This window comes from Rhincodon typus, chromosome 2 (genome assembly GCF_021869965.1).
Source record: "Rhincodon typus isolate 14 chromosome 2, sRhiTyp1.1, whole genome shotgun sequence".
Taxonomy (NCBI): Eukaryota; Metazoa; Chordata; class Chondrichthyes; order Orectolobiformes; family Rhincodontidae; genus Rhincodon; species Rhincodon typus.
In genome coordinates, this window is record NC_063333.1 from 145140740 (window position 1) to 145162235 (window position 21496).

Consider the following 21496-nt stretch of genomic DNA (forward strand, 5'->3'; position numbering starts at 1 on the left):
GTGGACACTGAAATTTCGCACTCAAGAAACCGGCTGGGCAGCTAATGTATTTCCCTCTCTAACAACACTGTGGGTGCCCCTGCACTGCAAGGACTGGGGCGGTTCAAGAAGTTAGCTCACCCGCACTGCTCAAGGGGCAATTAGGAATGGGCACTAAATGCTGGCCCAGGCAGTGATGCCCACATCCCATTAATGAATAGAAGTAAATTTTCACAACAACCACATAGAGACCAAGAAGATGGTCAAATCCTAGAGATGATGCGATTAGACTTTAGTTGAGTGAAACATCCAGACCTACACTCCCACTTTCTGTTTAACCATTCCAATCTGTCCTGGACCTCCCATGCAGATGCGACAGTCAAGAAGGCTCAACAATGCCTCTTCTTCCTCAAGCAGCTTAAGAAATTTGGAATGTCCATAAGGGCACTCACCAACTTTTACATATGCACCGTAGAAAGCATTCTATCCTGGTGCATCATGGCCTGGTATGGCAACTGCTCTGCTCAGGACTGTAAGAAACTACAGAAAGTTGTGTGCACAGCCCAGACCATCAGGGAAACCAACCTCCCATCCATGGACTCCATTTAAACTTCTCATTGTTGTGGAAAGGCTGCCAACATCATCAAAGACCCCTCCCATCCCAGTAATGCTCTCTTCCAACCTCTTCCATCAGGCAGAAGGTACAGAAGCTTGAACACATGCACCAGCAGGTTCAAGACCAGCTTCTTCCCTGCTGTTATTAGACTGATGAATAGACATCTCTAATTGCAAATAATGTTGATCTTGCTTTTGTGTACCTCCTGTGTAGCTGTACCCTTGTATACCTCACTCTGTGATCTATGATCTGCATGTCCTTGTTTGCTGTGATCTGCCTGTACTGCTCACAAACAAGACTTTTCACTGTACTTGGGTACATGTAACAACAATAAATCAAATCAAACCTGCATTTTAAGAACTGCAGATGCTGGAGTCAGAGATAACACAGCGTGGAGCTGGAGGAACACAGCAGGCCAGGCCAAATCATTTCTGAAGAAGGGTCCTGACCTGAAACGTCAGCTTTCCTGCTCCTCTGATGCCGCCTGGCCTGCTGTGTTCCTCCAGCTCCACACTGTGTTATCTCTGTGTTTTATCATGGTGCAATTCGCATTTCAAAAACGTATAAAATCTGTCACACTTTTCAAATCTCCTTCCATTTCATAGCAACTAATCAAAAGTTAATGCACAATGTGACACCATTTGACACTTTTTTGTTTTGAATTTTACCCCATGCACACACACAAAGTGTGTACAATTCGACAGCAAGCTCACCCTCTCTTGACTTGCCCACAGTGAGTGGCCATCAGGGAAGGATTCCTGCCTCTTAAAGCAGCCGGCCAACCAAATGGTCTTGCCCCACCGGGAGCTGTGGCTCCTGCTGGAACTGGGTGGGTGGGAGAACCAGTGAGGCCAGTCTGGGGTCTTGTTGTAGCCAAACTGTCAGGCAAACAGCAAGGGGCACGAAGGCCCGGGGTGAATGGGGCTGTGGGAGAGGGGAAATGTTGTTGTTGAGGGGGTGGTGGGGGTGGGGGTGGGGAAGGAAGATGAGAGGACATGGTAGCTTTTTTGAAGGAGGCACCATCTCCCCACCAACCTCACTTGGCCACTTGATGGGGCTGGGCACTGACATTGGCCTCAAGCAGGGGCTGGAGGAGACCCTTAAGTGGCAGTTAATTGACCCACAGGCGAGTGGGGCCACCCAACACCTCAATTGCCACCTGGTAAAAAAAAATCACTTGGGGGCCAGGCAGGAGCAGTAAGTGGTTACTGGGAATGGTTAATTGACTGGCCTCTCTATCCATTTCTGCCAATCCATCCTGTAAAAACTCAGCCCATTTGTGTCCTAAATCTCTAATCTGTATATGGCTGTGTCTTGGGCAGGTTTTTCATAAAAGTGAGAATGAATTTTCAAAAAAAAAATACTAAAGAGAACTGAAACCAAATCCATACATAAAAACATTTTATTGAATAGTATCATATAAATAATTTTGGTACAAAATGTTACTTAGCAAAAAAAAGACTCAGATTTCTTTTCAGTTGCTGGATATACTGGATGCTGCTAACAGTGACTATTCTTTGCAAATCTCGAAACCAGGAAAAGCAATTGTCAATCAGAAACGTAAGCAAAGATCCTTCATTGGCATCAGCTATTTTCAGTTTTACAAATTGGCCCCAGCCACATTAAAGTATTTCCACACAAACAGAAAATGGTAATAGCCACAGAACTATTTCAACTGCAGGTCATACTTTCAAAGAATCTGACTGGGTCAATGGTACAACCTGGCCTAATGTTAAAACATGATTTAAGATAATAATACAAAACGACCTTGTACAGGACGAAGAGGTGTTCCAGGTGAGAAGTCCACAGGATTTGATTCCCTTATACATCTTCCCTCACTGTTTGCTTTCCCTCATCTGAGTTTACATAACTGCCAGCAGTTCATTTTACTGCAGCAGTCCTTCATTACCAGACCCTCTTATCAAGCTGTTGAGTACAAGGAATAGTGTGGCTCAGTTCAAACTAGCAACTCTGAACACATGTATCTTCAGAATTAGTCAATTATGGCTGATTTTGTCCCCTGTTTCCACCACCCCCTCAAACAACGGTTCAGTGGTGGCCAATTGTACCACTTTCAACGCTGCCTTAGCTCAGAACCGTTATTTTAGAAGGGGCCAGGGACTGAGGGGTAGATTTGTCCAAATCTATTTGGAGATTTCTGATCCATGTTCTCTTTAGATTTCCAAGCAAGGTGGATAACTAGCAAGTGTAACCTAGAGGGAAGAAGTTAAAAAAGACAACAGTAATACCTGGAAATGAGCATACTGGCCTTACTGGAGCTCCATTTAGAAATGTAGAAGATGAGTCCGACCACTATGCATCATTCAGCAGTTTTACTGGTTTCTCCTTTTTGGGAAGTGGAAGCATTAATGTAAGGACCTGGATGCAGCCTATAAGAATGAAACCATTGCCCTTCATTCACATATCATGTAGCTATTTATATCAGCCGTAGATCAATTCTGTGAGGGGCAACCCTTCTTTGTACCAGCCATCCAAAAAGCTACAACATTCTGCTAAGTGACAAGTAAAGAAATTGATTCTTTCTTCCTTTGCAAGGATTTAAATCACTGCTTTCATACTGTTTACTTTTTTTGTACTGGATTAGACTGTGATTTTCAATTGAACAAACTTCAAACATTCAGTGCCCAAATGACTCAAGCAAGTGTCTCCTAATTTCATTACACAAACATTAATTAGTCTTAAGATTGTCTAGGCTAACCCTAACTGGATAATTAGTCCAGTTATGAATTTTGAAATAACACAATAATAATACATGATTGAAATAAAGCCAAAGGATACAGAATACATTTCTTTCACGATTGGTTCAGTTGCTATTTTTCAACATTTACAAGAAGTGTAATCAAACTGTAATGCTAATTCAAATATTATTAGAATAATTTGGCAAAAGAAGATACAAATAATGCATGTACTGGAATGTTGGTAAGGGTTAGTTACTGTTTTCCTATCTGATCAAGATTCTCGTGTAAATGTGGGATATTTGCAAAGCTTTAGCTTTAAGCTCTCAATCTCCTGGTGGCTTGATAACCTTTCATGCTATTTCACAAAAGAGCCTCAGATGAGAATGAGTGCTTTGTGTGACCTTTATTCTGTTACTAAGAGGTGCTGCAAACTGATCCTGTCATCAAAACCTACATTCCAGTCAAGGGAATAGTGTATATGCAATGGCAGGACATGGAATATAATGGTTGCTGCTGTTTGATACCACTCTATCAATGCTAACACTCGACATGCTGGGTTAGCAATAATGCTACTACATTCAATGTTCACATTATTTCCCAACCAGGGCCTCTTCCCTATGGTGACTGAATAAGAACTGGTCCATTTTAATTAAATGGAATTCCATGTTCTTTGGATTACTTCCACAATTCCATCCATTCTTCTTGATACACGATCTTCTCTGAACTATTGATTCCCTATCAACATAGAATAACCCAGCTAAGACTTCCACACTTGCCTTCTGAACAATATCTGGCTTCAGGGAGACTCTGATGCATCAGTATTTAATGGATCATCTGTATACACCTTAAGGACCATCCTACAATTAAGCAAGTATCTAAAAATACATTTGGTCAGTACACTAGTCCACTGATAGATAGCCTGACTAAGCTATTTATTAAACTGCTGCTGTTAAAGATTTAAATTACTGAACTTCTATATTCATTAACTTACGACTTGCTGAGTTGAGTTTTTTCTTTTGGAGCTCACCTTACTTCGTTTTTCACTTGCCGTAAGTTAATTTGTTTAAAATTTAAACTGAAGGGTATGAATCCTAAAGATTAGATAAAATGCACCTTTGGAGTAGCAAATAACTGCCACACGCCACATAACAGACAAAAAAGCCAAAAAAAACGTAACAAATATTTACTCTTCCGACTGATTTTATTGCAACAATCCCTGGGAAACTGCTGAGTAGCTTTGGCTTCTCAGCTGAAAAAGATGGGAAGGGATTCACTTCTCCCAACTCAGGTGTTACATATTAAATAAAAACCGAAAGAAATGCAGATGCTGTAAATAAGAAACAAAAGCAGAAATTGCTGGAAAAGTTCAGCAGGTCTGGCAACATCTGTGGAGAGAAATCAGAGTTAATGTTTTGGGTCGAGTGATGTTCCTCATGTTTTTAGCCCAAGCATTGCGAAGATGGAAAGACAGGACTTTCTTTGCTCAGCCAGGTTAAAGCTGTGTCCTATTTGCAAACAGGCAAGGTAAGTGGAAATTTCATAAAATCCCTTAACTTGTTTGCCCAAGACTTGAGCTGGAGTTGTGAATGCACATAAACAAGCAAGATTTATCGACTAAAGGATTTTAACATTTTGTTTTTACTTATTGGTTTGAGTATCTCTCCTCAGATGCAGGTTGAAAGTTATTCATTCTTGAGCAGGGATTGTTTATCTGCACTCAGATTCAAGTCACAAACTGCCTAGTAGCAGTCAAATGTCAGAAATCCCCATTATCCAAGTCTCTGGTTACCATTAAAGGAGTAAAGTCTGATGCTGAACATCTTTAGCAAGAACAGGGGACTGCAGGGAATTTTGAAGTTTAAAAAAAAATTAATTCTGTTGTTTGTTTTTGCATTTACCTCTCACATGACCAAATCCTCAATGGTGCATGTAAGACTGAGCCAAAGAATCTGGCAGTATTATTGCAAATGAGAAGTCTGATCTTACAGGTTTATAAGATTAATGCAGACAGTTCCTGCTGCATCATTAGGACCTGATTACAGAAATACAGTGCCTTAAACATAATTGTATGATTATACTTTAGTTGGTGCAAAGATCACGTGATGGGTTAGGGTTAAGGAATAATAGCAAGTGGATCTAAACAAAAATAGTCTTTGAAATATGTTGAATATTCTTCCAATGATTAATGCTGAGTATTGACAATGCCAGTAAATTTAATGGCTATATTCAGAAAACATTAGAATGTTTCAGCATCCTGCACTTCCATTGCATTTTGAATGAATAGCATTGAATGTAGTTTTTGTTGTTTATTTCTATCAGGTCGGCACTTACATTTCCAAGTTGGTGGAACAGAACCCAGTGTGTTATCTGTGCCAGCAAGGAAACTGCCCCATCATGGGTTTCACTTATACATCCCTCAATAACGTGCAAAAAATTAAAAATGGAAAATGCAAGAGCTTGCTAACCTTCACTTGAACAAGGCAATGCTTCCAGTTGCTGAGTGGACACAGGTAGAAATCTGGTGGCTTTCTAAGCCTTCCCCCAAAAAATCATATTAATTAAAAGTTACAAAAGATAACTTCAAGATTTTGTACTCCTGACATTGATTATGGGCTGGGAATCCTAGCTTTCATCAATATATTTTATCGGTCAAAACTAGAATTTGTCAACTTATCTCTTTGGAGTCAATTCTTCAAAGCGCACTGACATGTCTAGATTTAAACAATTTTTTCCAACAGTGAACCATGCACTGGATTTATCTAAGTACCCAACTGGTGCCTTTATTTTGAAAAAAATACTGCTCACAGCCTAGAGCGAGCAGGTCAGATCTGACCTGGTGTTTCTGATCTTAAGTAATTCCATAGACCGAAGACCTTTAACATGCCGCTCTTTTACAAGTCGTTGTGATGCTGAAGCCACGTAAAAATATCCCCCTTCCCCCTCAGAATGTATTGTCAGGAAGATTGGTCAGTTATGTGTCTGTGGGATGACTGGGTTTAATTGCCTCTGGGAGTATTGCATTCTGACAGTTCACGGTGCTGATGTGGTTTCACTCTGAATTGGAAGAGCTGAATCTGTGTCGGTACATTCTGCAACACTTTCCACAGCTAGCAGCACTCGGTAGTGAGAAAAGTTACTGGTGCTTCCTCGGGAATTCAAAGTTCTGAAGTGATTTTAACTTTGCAACGTTTCGGACAAGTAAATAAAAGAGAACGATGTTTCATTACGGGAAGGTGTGCAGCTTCGAAAACCGCTGCAGCATCAAACTGTCAACAACACCAAGCAGATTAACTCTGTTTTAAGACGTACCTGTAGTGATTCACATCGACACTACATAATACAGCTCTGCATACAATATGTATGCATCTTTGTATACTGAATCTAAGTTACAGTACAGTACATTGTGAAAGAAACAGTTGACTCAACCACATGTTCAGCTCAAACATCTAATTTACTAATTTTACCAAAGGGATGTGCTGGCCAGCAGGCTTTAGGGTCTAAGGCTGTAAATAAACCTCGGGGAATCCAGCAAGTTTCTGAGTAGGCCGAGGCTTGTAGTTCAATGGCGTGAGTGTAAATCTTATAACCTTTCACCTCCTCAGCAAGCATATGTTGTTGTGATGCACGTTTTCACATGCAGCTCAATGGACACAACTTGTTGCATGTATAACCACTCCTGTGAATATACGGTTCTCCTCTTCTCCTGCAAGCAGCTCCTGTCCTGCATCCACATAACGTGAGGAGAGCAGCCCAAATGTGTCTTCAAACCTGAACCATGCATTTGTGGTCTAATGTTTGGCTCCAACTTAGATCTTCCACAAAAACCATCAAACATTTGCCTCAGGCCATTTTCAAGAACTTGCTCTATGCACATCCCTATTTTAACACATTTTCTATTCCTCTGTGCAGACAGTATTACCTGTGAAATATTCCTATATGAGAAACAGAATGAGCAACATAACCTGTGTCTCCACTAGTGCACCAGTGGCTAGTGTAGGCATATAATTACGGTATAAATTCCCATAGACACTGAGTCGGGTTCTTGTGGGCACTCAATAAATGCAGGGTAAATGACACACATATCACACTGGAACCATTCTGAGACCATGAATTATATGGAATAAAGTCCAACAGTTCACAATAAATGTTTGCTTATTGGGATAGGTTTTGAAAAATGGCCCCTTGTGTTTACACAGCAACACATTTTTTTTGATAGCTGAATTTAAAGGGATGGTTTTTTTTGTTCCCTTGCTAAGAGTCTCTATCACTGTCCTCTCCTCCATACATGTCTGACAGTTTTTTGAACCTTGGTCCCCAGTCACTCAAGTAATCGTAATCCTGGTCTGTCTCTGTGGTAACTGATTCTAAGGAACTGAGAGACTCAGCGATGGACCCATTCCCTTCGTAGGCGTACGTTGCCAGAGAATCATAAGGAGGTGCTCCTGGGTCTGTGTCATTCTCCTTTAACCTCTGGTTAATGAAATCTCTGACGTCGGTGTTATCTGGTATGGTTGGAGCTGGTCGTGGGAGAAGAAAGTTTTCTGGTTTAATGTCTCTGCGTAGCTGAGTGTCTTCGATTACCTCTGGGTTTCTCAGTGTGCTGATGTCAAAGGCCTGTGTGTCCTCCTCACCACCTCCTTCATCATTGTAGCTGACAATGTTGTCGCGGATATCCTCTTTGGAAATAATGAGAGGCTCCTTCTTTCTCTGTTTTCTCATGGCAGCAAAGAGCACGACAATAACTGAGAAAGGAGAAGAATATTGTTTAATCCATCGGTTATACCCAAAACTGAAGAGAAGAGAGAATATTGCTTTAGTAAATCCTCCTCCTTTATTTACACCAAAAGGACAAATTGCTTTATTTTGCTCTTCACGAGTCACCTGAATCTTGTTTTATCCACAAAGAACTGTGGATGTTCGAGATCCGAAACAAAAATAAATCACTGGAAAAACTCAGCAGATCTGGTAGCCTCTCTGGAGAGAGAAGCAGGTTTAACATTTCAAGTTCTTTATCAGAAAAAAATCTTGTTTTATTGACTTCATTACATTTCTCCTACAGCATCTTCCAAGCCCACAACTGCTTCCATCTAGAAGGACAAGGGCAGCAAATACACCCTCTACAAGTTCCCTGCCAAGCCACTCACCATCCTGACTTGGAAATATATCACCGTTCCTCCACTGTCACTGGGTCAAAATCCTGGAACTCCCTCCCTAATGGCATTATGGGTGTAGCTCTTGCAATAATGGATTGCAACGGTTCAAGAAGGCAGCTGACCACCACCTTCTGAAAGGTTGATTAGAGATTGGCATAACACCCACCAGTGATGCCCACATCTCGTGAAAAAATAAAAACAAATGAATTGAATCAAGATCATTTTGAATCAACTTCAGGATTGGAGGTTTTGTTGCAATCTCTTCCGAATTAACTCATACCCATGTGAATTTGCATCATTACACAGTGAGAGGATGTGGAGTTGCTGATATAAAACACAATTCAGTTTGGGCATTTCACAGACAGAATATAATCAGGAGGAGTTTACACTTCATTCCTAGTGATAGACAGCCTTTGTCAAAAAGATTGCGATGAGAATATAATTGCCAGTTGGGATTACAGCTGGATGGTGACTGAAGGGAGCATGTTTCACTGCAAGGCTACTCCCTTTCCACAACTTGGTGATGTAACTCTAGCTGCTAGCCGGACAATACAGGGAAAGGTTTGAGGTTGAAGTTGCTGCTCTTTGTGTATAAATATGGAACTCAGGAGTGTAGGCTTGTTGATTTCCTCTTCACAGGCTATGTGTTCCCTTATAAAGATACCACAGGATAATTTTAGACATCTCCTAATTTGCCTGTTGTGGCAGTCCCCAAGCCCATAAGATATAGTGGTAGAAGTAGGCCAGTCAGCCCATCAAGTCTGTTCTACCATTCAATGAGATCATGGATGATCTGATTACCCTCAACTCCACTTTCTTTCCTTATCTCCGGAACTGTAGATCAAAAAAAAAGTTTGTATCATCTCTCAGATGGTTCCATCACACAAAAACATTTAGAAAATGATGGGTTTTAGATTTGTGAACAGTGACTGATAAAGAAAAATGCTCTTGTCCTCCCAGTCTGTAAAATACAATTGTGACAGTATGTGTATCACAATAGTTAGACTTACCACCAGAAACTACAGGTGAGCATTCAGGACATCCCATTGAGGGTATCAGAAAGTCTGGCTGAAACTCAGCAGCTCCAAGGACATTCCAGGTCCCTCACAGGTCACTGTTGAGCACACCACTTTCAGACCTTTCTAAAGACAATGTGGTTCCCTCTCTTACCTATGTGACAACAGTCACCATACTTCAATTCACTGGGTATCAGACATTTTCACACATTTCAGAGACACTGTAAGTAATACCTGGGAAATCTCTAACGTGAAAAAGCACGAGATCTGAATATGTTTGTTTTGATATTGTGTTTTCACTGGGGAGCATCACCCACTCAGAATTAACATTGATATTTGCCAAAAATTTTGATATGCCCTTGTTACTCCTCATGGGGAATGCAGAGTCAGAAAATAAATGAGAGAAAAAGCAGACAAATTGAAAAATTGTAAGCGCGCCCCCCCCCCGACCCCAGTTTTAAAATTATACCTAAATCATTTAAAGAATAGTCTAGGAGCTGAGGTAGCTATACTCAAGTATTCTACTCCAGAAGATATATTGGCACAATGGTAATGTTCATGGCATTACTAACTTCATGATCCAAACTCTTAAGGAGAGTTCACACCCAATACAACAGTTGGTGGAATTTCAACTCAACCAACTAAACTAAAAAGTTAGCCATCAGCGATTATCAAACTATCATTGTTGTTTTAAAAACCATTGGGTGTACCAAGGGGAAATCTACCATTCTTACCTGGTCTGGCCTACATAAAACTCCAAATGTGTAGATATATAGTTGACTCATAACTGCCCTCTTTAATGGCCCAACAAGCCACTCAGTTCAAGGGCTATTAGGAAAACCCTCATCACATGAAAAAGAAAAAAAGCTTCTTTCACTTTACGATTGTCAATTTGAGATGGGTAGGCTGCAACACTTCAGTGTAGTTTAAAATCTGGGAGTTTTTGGTCTTATGCAGTAAAGTTGAACTTTTCAGCATCAACTAAAGTGTCTGCAGAATGTAAAGTGATATTCTACAAATAATATTGCAAAACCTTTGAGCAGAAATATAAGCTAGAGATTATCGAATGAATTGTACAATATGCATACAACCTGATGCTCTGTGATAACCTGCTATCTACAGCCCAGTTTGAGCCATGTAAATGACTTTTTTTTAATGCCTTCACTGATGTTGCCCAGAGGGCAGTTAAGAGTCAACCACATTGCTGTGGGTCTGGAGTCACATGTAGGCCAGACCAGGTAAGGATGGCAGTTTCCTTCCCTAACAGAGGATAGTGAACTAGATGGGCATTCTTAACAACCAGCATTGGGCACTGACTCTCGATTCCAGATTTTTATTGAATTCAAACTTTGCCAGTTACCCTGGTAGAATTTCAACCTAGAACCCCAGAATATTACATGGATCACTAGATTAACAGTCTAATGATTATACCATTGCCTCCCTGTGCTACAACTTACTCACTATATCCTGTTCCAGAGCAGCGTTAACCTTCCACAGATGTAGAAGAGATCATTTCAGAAGGACATGTTTCCACACGAATTGAAGGTTCATTTTGTTTTGACTGGAACTTGGGGTGTGTGCATGGTGCTTGTGAGGACCAGGACACTTGGCCCCCTGGCACCTCTGTCAAATGGGGTGAAGGGAGGGGTAACTGGTGTCCCACAACTCTCATTTCCAACTCCAAGTAGCTGGATGTACACACTAATGGCCATACCCTAGGACCTCAACTCCGCAGTTGTACAAAACTGAGTTGGTTGGAGGTCGGGGGGACATCGGATTCTGTTTGTGTGGCGTCGAGAATATCACAAAGGACAAAACAGAGGGATTGGGGATGAGGCAGAAGATCCCAGTGTGTTAGTGGGACTAGATTCAAGGGAGACCAGCAAGCTGTCAGCGCCCAAAATAGCAAGGCAAAGGCAAGCTCGAACACAATGCATTGTTCAGCAGTTAGACATCTACTCCAGGACTCATTTCAACTGTGGTTGAGAAATGGACAAGATTGAATTGATGTCAGTTAAAGGGGAATTTGGAGAGGGTATCTAATGAATGGTCAGTTCAATAGAGTTTTCTATACCATCATTTAAATTTTAAATAGCCCCCACCAAGTAAAAGGGACATTCTTGCTGTTCAATACATTTTTAAATATAAAAGTTGCATGATTATGTTCTGATGTCCTGCATTACTTACAAAATTAATCTCCATGTATCATTAAGAACTCAATTTATTTCACCTTCCTTGCTTTGAGATGTTCTACTTTAGTTTCTCTTTGACATTTTTCTCTCTTCCTTTTTCAGACTGTGGCTCTTATTCCTTTTCTGTCTCGGTTTCTCCTTCATTAGTTTAATTCTTTTGTTCCTTTGATTTGACCTGCCATCCCAATCGAGCTGCATGGCTCCCCCTAAATTTTTAAGATTCTGAAGGAGCTTGACAGAGCCAACACTGAGAGGGTGGTTCCCTCTGGCTGGAAAACCTAGAACACAGGGCACAATCTTAGGATAAGGGGCCAATCATTTCGAACTGAGATGAAGTCTTTAGTCTGAGAGTGGAGAATCTTTAGAATTCTGTGTCCCAGAAGGTTCTGGATGATTTATTGTTGAATACATTGTAGGATGGGATAGTCAAGACTTTTGGCTTGTCTGGAAATTGAGAGATATTGTAAGCAGATGGTAAAATAGAGTTGAAACCCAAAATCAGCCAAGATTGCATTAAATGGTGGGGTAGGTTTGATGGGCAGAATGTTCTGCACATGTGCCACTTCTTATGCTAATGTTAAAGTGCTGGCTGTAAAATGTGACTTTCTTTTCTCTCAAGCTAGGCAAGGAATTTAGCAATTTTTTTCTCTAAGAAATAATAAAAAACACTCTTCACTCAATGTGCTCTCCATTCATTGACTTGGACTGTGGGAGGAAACTGGAGCACCTGGAGGAAACCCATGCAGACACGGGGAGAATGTACAAACTCCACACAGACAGTTGCCCGAGGCTGGAATCAAACTCAGGTCCCTGGCGCTGTGAGGCAGCAGTGCTAACCACTGAGCCACCGTGCGGCCGATTACCAGCATTTGGCCCATTTTCCTCTAAACCCTTCCTGTTCATATAGCCATCCAGATGTCTTTTAAATGTTGTAATAGTACCAGACCCCACCACTTCCTCTGGCAGCTCATTCCATACAAGCACCACCCTCTGCATGAAAAATTGCACTAGATTGGTCATGCTAAATTGCCCACAGTGCCCAAGGATGTTTAGGTTAGGTGGGTTAGAAATGGGAAATGCAGGGATAGGGGAATGGGTCTGGGTGGGATGCTCTTCGGAGGGGTGGTGTGGACTTGTTGGGCCGAAGGGCCTGTTTCCACACTGTAGGGATTCTATGATTATTTTATGATGTCTGGTCAGCATGGACAAGTTGGACCGAAGGGTCTGTCTCTGTGTTGTGCAGCTCTATGACTCTATATGCAATGGGAGGTTGTGCACAGGGTCAAATTTCTCAGAATGTGTGAGTTCAGGTGTAATTCAGCACTGTGTTTAAACCTAGTGCCGGTACCCATTAAACCTACACTTCGGTTCAGCTCTGTGCATCATTTCAGATCAGAAATCCTATCTTTTCATTTCAGTCAAATTTATATTCATCGTCCAAAAAAAGAGGTTTTATTTTAGCTCGTTCACATCATGAAATTATTGCACCTCACCTTGGGGAACGGAATCCGAATGTAATTATCTCTGGATTTGCATATCAACAACTTCAATGAGACTGCACCATGTACAGCTCAGTTTGAAGTGCCCCATTTCGCCTGCTTTAATTATGTTTTGTTTTTAACAGCTGGAATTTTAAACCCGCAGATATCTATAATCTCATCTAGCAGCTTCTGTCTTTGCATAAGACCTTTGAAAAAGTGCTTCCAATTTTGTGAGGGGTCATGCCTACAACAAGCTACGTCTGCAATCAGACCCATTGTGAAACACAGGACAGATGTTGAACAAAGACTAGTTAGGGATAAAAGACTCCCGAGGTGTTACAGGAAATGAATCCAGTAGACATGTGAGCCAGGTAGTGAGTGTATCATTCATTGCACAGGCAATGTGAAAACACTGAGCTGAATTTCGCCAGAAATTGGCTGTGTCAATTCTGGCCAGTTTTGTGAAGGGTTTTCATTCTTTGATTGAATTGGATTGGATTTGGTTTGATTTATTATTGTCATATGTACCTAGGTACAGAGAAAAGTTTTGTTTTGCATGCAGTACAGGCAGATCATACTGTACAAAGTGCATTAGGGTAATACAACAGAGTGAGGGATACAATGTTACCGCCCTAGTGAGTTTCCTCCAACATTCTCTAATTAACCAGTCCTGTGATGTTATGACATGTTTCTGGAGCAGGTGGGACATAAACCTTAGCCTCCTGGCTCAGAGGTAGAGACACTAACACTGAACTGCAAAAGTCCTCTCGAGAGTTTTCTTACACTGTATTCCCAAGTGTGCCTCATTACCTATGTACCATGCTACTATCAAACCTTGTCCTTATCATCCTATTCTCCCACTTGCCATGGGTGGATGAACTGGCCACTTCTGGGACATCCCAGGATTCCCAGCACTGGTGCCATCTTTAAAGCTCAGCCATTCACCTGGTCAAATGTTGACAGCCCACAGATACCCTGCACAGTTCCTGTCAATTGCCCCAGACATGGTCAGACAAAATGAATGACAGTAAGGTTTACAGACACCTGGAGGTCCTGATGCATGGCAGGGGGAAGAGGGGTGTGTGCATTTGCTGCTCAAGGAGTGTATCCCGAGATGTTGGCACCTCTTCTCCATGATAAAGGACTGGAGGAGAAATTGGTGAGTTAGAGATCACTCTCACTTTCATATCAGGAATCATCATCATCTAGTTTCTATCCAATGAGTGGGAGGATGGGAAATGCATATTCATGAAATGAGATAACATCATAATGAGGATGTTAATGCATACTAATACATGCAAATTGGCCTCTCACCGCTCACAAACAAGAATATCATTGACATTCAACATTTAGTTGGAAAATCAGACTTTCTACTCTTCATAGATATTATGAACTGAGAATGCTGGAGAATCTGAGATAACAAGGTGTAGAGCTGGATGAACAGCTTGGCCTGTTGTGTTCATCCAGCTCTGCACCTTGTTATCTCTTTCTACTCTTCATGTCAGGAATCTCCTTACTGTCAATCTCATGTGATTCTCCCAAATTTCGCTCCAATGCCCATGTCATTGGGTTTCACAGTCAGAGCAGTCTGAAGCACAGAAAATGTCCCTTTGGCCTATGGAGTTAAAAACAAGTACCTGACTATTCTAATCCCATGTTCCAGCGCTTGCCCAAAAGCCTTGCATACATAGGCATCGTGCATGCAAATCTAAAGACCTCTTCAGTGTTATGAAGGTTTGTGCCTTTACCAGCTTTACAAGCTGTGAGTTCCTCTGCAGGCCATGAAGCTTCGGCCAGATCTGTGTGTATCTATCCCCCAGTTCAAAGTTGAAATTTCAATAGATACCTTGATGTGACTTTGACAGATGCTTAATGGCAACAACAGAGAAGTATCAAAAATGGCCAATTCATTTGTTCCTCTGAAAGGGTCCACAGAGGTTATGATGATGATAGCAGGAGTTGTCTCAAACATTCAATTCCTAAACAGCCTGGGAAAATTCTGATGAAAAGTTCCCTTTATCTTTTATTTTATAAAATGCCTATAGAGGTCATAACATCCTAAAGCACCTTTTGACCAATTAAGTAATTTAAAATTACAGTCACTGCTGCAATGTTGCAGAACCCTATTTGTACAAAGCAAGCTTCCAAAAACAGCAACCTGATATTTGTTAAGGAATAAACACTGGCCAGGCAACTCCTGTTCTTCTTCAGAGTTGTGAAATGGGAACACTTGCATCGACCCAACAGGGCAGGCAGGACATCGATATAATATCTTGTTCAAAAGATGCAACTATATCATGAATTTAAGTAGTGAGTAATAACTGCAATACATTTCAGAAGGTTAATGTTGAAATCTGTTCATTTTAAGAAATGGTTAGTGAACAGGCAGCTCCATTTGGAAGTTATTCATGTTGATGTACATTTAAAGCCCTGCATTGTCCATTTATTTGCTCCTACTCAAACATTTTGAGTTCTGCAAGAAATTAATATAAGTATTGCTGATAAAAAGATATTTTGTCAAGAGCTTTTCATCTTGCACTCATCAGGACGATTCACAAGAATATCATTGTAAAGGGGAACAAAGTTTTATACTGCATAAGAAGGGAGTGTTGGTTGGTAGGCCATTGGTTGTCAGTATAATTCTTAGCAACACTCAAGTTTATTTAAAAACTAAAAGAACTGCAGATGCTGTAAATCAGGAACAAAAACAAAGTTGCTGGAAAAGCTCAGCAGGTCTGGCAGCATCTGTGGAGGAGAAAACAGAATTAACGTTTCGGGTCCAGTGACCCTTCCTCAGAACTGATGGTGGTTGGGAAAACATCAGTTTATATGCAGAAAATAGGGAGGTGCGTGGGGTAGGGAGTAAACAATAGGATAGAGCCCAAAGAGAGAGAAAGACAGTTGAACAGACAAAGGAGTTGCTAACGATCAGGCTGGGAGGGTGAATAGTTGTTAATGGGAACTATTAGTGACTAACAACAGGGGGTGTGTAATGGCAGGCTATGTGGTAACAAGGCCTGGTGTGTTGGGTAGGAGGTTGGGACATGGGAGAGTTTAGGCCCTAAAATTATTGAACTCAATATTGAGTCCGGAGGGCTGTAGGGTCCCCAAGCGGAAAATGAGGTGTTGTTCCTCCAGCTTGCGTTGGGCTTCACTGGAACACTGTAGCAAGCCGGAGATAGAGATATGGGCCAGGGAGCAGGGTGGTGTGTTAACGTGGCAGGCAACAGGTAGTTCAGGGTCTTTTTTGTGAGCAGAACGTAGATGTTCTGCAAAGCAGTCGCCAAGTCTACACTTTGTTTCCCCAATGTAGAGGAGACCACATTGTGAGCAGCGAATGTAGTAGACTAGATTCTGGGAAGTGCAGGTGAAGTGTTGCTTCACCTAGAAGGCATGTTTGGGCCCTTGGATACTGGGGAGGGAGGAGGAGGTAAATTGGCAGGTATTGCACCTTCGCTGGATACAGGGGAAGGTGCCGTAGGGCTGTGAGGAGGTGTTGGGGGTGAAGGAAGTGTGGACCAGGGTGTCCCGGAGGGAACGGGCCCTGCGAAAGGTGGACGAGGGAGGGGAGGGGAATATGTGTCAGACAATGTGGCCTCCTCTACATTGGGGAAACGAAGTGTAGACTTGGCAACCGCTTCGCAGAACTCGCAAAAAAGACCCTGAACTACCTGTTGCCTGCCACGTTAACACACCACCCTGCTCCCTGGCCAATATATCTCTGTCTCCGGCTTGCTACAGTGTTCCAGTGAAGCCCAACGCAAGCTGGAGGAACAACACCTCATTTGCCGCTTGGGGACCCTACAGCCCTCCGGACTCAATATTGAGTTCAATAATTTTAGGGCCTAAACTCTCCCATGTCCCAGCCCCCCACCCCACACACCAGGCCTTGTTACCACATAGCCTGCCATTACACACCCCCTTGTGTTAGTCACTAACAGTTCCCATTAACAACTATTCACCCTCCCAGCCTGATCGTTAGCAACTCCTTTGTCTGTCCAACTGTCTTTCTGTCTCTTTGGGCTCTATCCTATCGTTTACTCCCTACCCCACCCATCTCCCTATTTTCTGCATATAAACTGACGTTTTCCCAGCCACCATCAGTTCTGAGGAAGGGTTACTGGACCCAAAACGTTAACTCTGTTTTCTCCTCCACAGATGCTGCCAGACCTGCTGAGCTTTTCCAGCAACTTTGTTTTTGCTCAAGATTATTTATTTTATGACTAATTTAGGTAGTCAGTCAGGCATACAGTATGGCCACCTGAGGGCACTGGAAGCTACGTGTTTTAATGTGCAGGGCTTATTGGAGCAGAAAGAAAGATCATACACACTCCTGTACCTGTTTCCACTCAACAAAATATTTGACAGACATTCTCTGGCTCATTCCCTGACCATCAGAATCAACCTGCATGGCTCATATTTAAAACAAAATGTTGGCACTTAACTATCAATCATCATCTAACTGGTGCATTCTCTGTGGCAATGCCTCTACCAATCAGAGACAACTTGATGACTAATCAGCAGTCTATTCTCATGCAATATGAAATGTTGTTTCTCCCTTTACATTGGCTTTCTTGTGAATGTCCTCATGAGTTGTTGCTTTCTCCTTTACATTGGCACTCTTGCAAATTGTCCTGATGAGTGCAAGGTGAAAAGTTTGTTGTTTTTCAGCAACATTCAAGTTCTGTACAACCAAAACACTATAAAGTATTATTAGTTTTGTCACAATTTGGGCTTCTTCCTGATCCTGGCTACTTCTGCTCAATGCAAAATTCTGCTCCAATAGGCACCAATAAATCTGAGTCATGGTTGTTCACCCTGGTGTAGAAAGATCTAAAACAAGTTTAGACATTATAACTTCACCATATTAAACAACCCAGGTGAGTTGTCCAATTGGAACATCAGATATTTTGCACATTAGTTCAAGTTGCAGTTTCTAGGAAGAGCATGTTTACCTGTGGAAACTGACTTTAACATTGAGTTTGATTTTCAAAGAATTCCCTGATTGGAATTTTTAAATTCCTAGTTATGGTTGCTTCCAACTTCATGGTATTGTGGCCAAACTCTGTCATGGAGCTTATTCGCAGGGCACATAGCCTAAAGCAATTTCTAACAGATTTGGTAGTTATTTCCTAGCCTATGCCACCCATGGGGACAGAAATCAGATGTCACAGCCAAGACACTACAGCAGATATAGACGCTGCAAGGTTATTTTCCCCAGGCTGGAGATCTATAACCAGCAGGACATACTGTCTCAGCATAAAGGATCAGCCATTTAGGAATGGGGTGGGGAGGAGAAATTTCTTCACTCAGAAGGTTGTAAATGTTTGGCATTCTCTACCCCAGAGGCTGTGAATACTCAGTCATTGAGTAAATTCAAAGCTGCGGTGAATAATATGTTTGGGCACTCAGGGGATCAGGATTAGAACAGGGGAGTAGAATTAAGTTGAAAGATAACTTGTGATTTAATTCAATGGTGGCATGTCTTACTCCCACTCTTTTTTTCAGAAAATTTGAAAAGCTGGTACAGAATATTTGTGGAAACACCCTTTTTCAGTGGAAGCCTTGTGGCGTGTTTGTAGAAAACCACCATCCACACGGAAAACACAGAAACAAAGAGCAGTTGTCAGCCATTCAGCCCTTGGATCCCGCTCTGCCTTTAATATTACCATGGTTGATCATTCAACTCCGTATCTGGTGCATGCTTTCTCCCCATAGCCTTCAAACGCTTTAGCCCCTAAGAACTATATCTAAGTCCTTCTTAAAAACATTCAATGTTTTGACCTCGACTGCTTTGTGTTGCAGAGAATTCCACGGGCTCACACTCTCTGGGTGAAGAATATCTCCTCATCCTAGTCCTAAATGGCCTATTCTGTAACCTTAGTCTGTGACCACTGGTTCTGGATTCCTCTATCATTGGGAACATCCTTCCTGCATTTACCCTGTCTGGTCCTCTTCGAATTTTATCAGCATCTGAGATATATCCCCACATTCTCCTAAATTGCAGTGAATATAGTCCTAGCTGAAACAGTCTCTCTTCATGTGTCAGACCTGCTATCCCAGGAATCAGAGATAACACAGTGTGGAGCTGGATGAACACAGCAGGCCAGGCAGCATCAGAGGAGCAGGAAAGCTGACGTTTCGGGTCGGGACCCTTCTTCAGCTTTCTTACTCCACTGATGCTGCCTGCCCTGCTGTGTTCCTCCAGCTCCACACTGTGTTATCTCAGACTCCAGTATCGGCAGTTCTTACTATCCCAGGAATCAGTCTGGTAAACGTTTGTTGCAATCTCTCCATAGTCAGAACATCCTTCCTCAGACAGAGAGAACAAAACTGCACACAATACTCCAGGTGTGGTTTCACCAAGGCCCTGTACAATTGCAGGATGACATCCCTGCTCCTGTATTGGAATCCTCTCGCGATGAAGGCCAACATACCATTTGCCTTCTTCACTGCCTGCTGCTCCTGCAATGCTGACCTTCAACAACTGGTGCACAAGGACACCCAGGTCTCAGTGCACCTCACCCTTTTCCAACCTATCACCATTCAGATAATAATCTGCCTTCCTGTTTTTGCTGCCAAAGTGAATATCCTCACATTATACTTCATCTGTCGTGCATTTGCCCACTCAATGAACATGTTCAAATCACACTGAAGCAATTCTGAATCCACCTTGTAATTCATCCTCCCACCCCAACTTTGTTTCATCTGCAAACTTGGAAATATTACATTTAATTCCCTCATCTAAATCATTAATACATATTGTGAATAGTTGGGGGCCTAGTACTGATCCCTGCAGTACTACAATAGTCACAGGCAGCCAATTGGAACTAGTTGGTTAGCTCGGTTGTCTGGATGGTTGGTTTATAGTGCAGAATAATACTAACAGCATGGGTTCCATACCCACACTGGCTGAGGTTACCATGAAAGATGCTGTTTCTCAACTTGCACCCTTTAGCTGAGTTGTGGTGACCCATCACCAGTTGTGTGTCTCTCTAATGAGACAGCAGTCTTATGGTTCACATGGTGAAATATCTTTACTCCGAGAAAGACTCACTTAATTCTACTGTTTCTTTCCTCCCACCAAAGAGTTTTCTATTCACGTCAGTATGCTAGCCCCAGTCCCATGCACATTAATTTTGTCTACTAATCTTTTATGTGAAACCTTACTTAAAGCCTTCAGAAAGCCCAGTAAACCATATCCACAAACTCCACTTTATCTATTCTATTATTTACATCCTTGAACAATTCCAATAGATTTGTCAAGCGTGACTTTCCTTTTGTAAATCCATACTGACTCTGTGTGATCCTGTCACTGTTTTCCAAGTGCATAAGGTGTGACACTTTACAGATCAGCAGCCAAAGAGTTAGGACAGGTAAAACACCCTGTAAGTCAGTGTGTGAAAGCCTGACACTTGGAGGAAGATACTGTGGAAATGGAATATGAGGGACCTTGCTGAAATCTTTATTCATAGGCTCAACTGGATTGTTCCTGCCCCTCAGGAAAGCAGGCTTTGGGCCATGAGGATGTAGGCCAGCCCTTGCTGAGTGTGAATCTGTCAAAAGCATCAAGGAGGGTGAATTTGGAAATGCTTGTGCTGCGAAGTTGGGGAGAATAGTTGTGGATTAGGAGGCAGCAAGTTAGAACTTGGTGTTTGTAAAATGCTACAGGGGAAAAACATTGTTTGGTCCCTTTAATAAATGATGTGCCTTTTCTGTGTTTAGAGATTTAAAATGGATGTCTGTGAGCAGCAGCTTGAAAGTTTGCAAGCACACAGACAGCACCCAAATTGAAACATTTGTACCAAAAGGCCATTCAGTTAGCAGGCCAAGCAGCAGTTTTTACCAAGACAACAAGCTTTTGAATTTAGCCAATCAATTTGAACCAGGCACTTAGATACCAAAAACCAATTAAATTTAAACCTGATGGTTTTGACAACATCGTACCAATCCTATTGTAAGAAATATTGATATGTCATCAAGGGTATAAAAGGGGGCAGTTAGACAAAGGCCAGAGAGGTAACTGCCATCTGCCAGAGCTAACAGCCCTCAGCTCTCAAGAGAGAATCGCTGGCTCTCACAGTCTCCTCTAAGATTTAGAGAAAGCACCATCTAAATAACAAAGGTGCCAACAGTACAACTAGTGAATATTCCTGACAGAAGAATCAATGGAGAGGGCACAGAGCCATTCTGGAAGACATGTAGCCTGCTGTAATTTTGAGAGACTAAATTGTTTTGTTTATATATAAGTAGGACTTGTATTTATTGGAAGAGCATACCATTAGAATCTTGCTTTATTTGGGAATAGTTAGTAGTTAGAAGTGATTTATTCAGTTTGTTCATAGTTTATTTAATTTGTT

The 21496-nt window shown here is 41.8% G+C and overlaps 1 protein-coding gene across 5 annotated transcripts in view; it reads right to left on the bottom strand.

Annotated features, from left to right (window-relative positions):
- The window catches only part of LOC109936078 (cadherin-6-like), a 220122-nt gene that overhangs the window by 34257 nt on the left and 164369 nt on the right, over positions 1–21496 (bottom strand). For 4 of the 5 annotated variants that reach the window (XM_048607419.1, XM_048607429.1, XM_048607436.1 and 1 more), the window contains exon 12: positions 2018–8036. The exons of the other annotated variant lie outside the window; for it this stretch is intronic. In XM_048607419.1, coding sequence (XP_048463376.1) covers positions 7546–8036 — 491 coding nt within the window. In that variant the 3' untranslated portion in view covers positions 2018–7545. Of the gene's footprint in view, positions 1–2017; positions 8037–21496 lie in introns of those variants that run through there. 5 annotated transcript variants of the gene reach the window in all.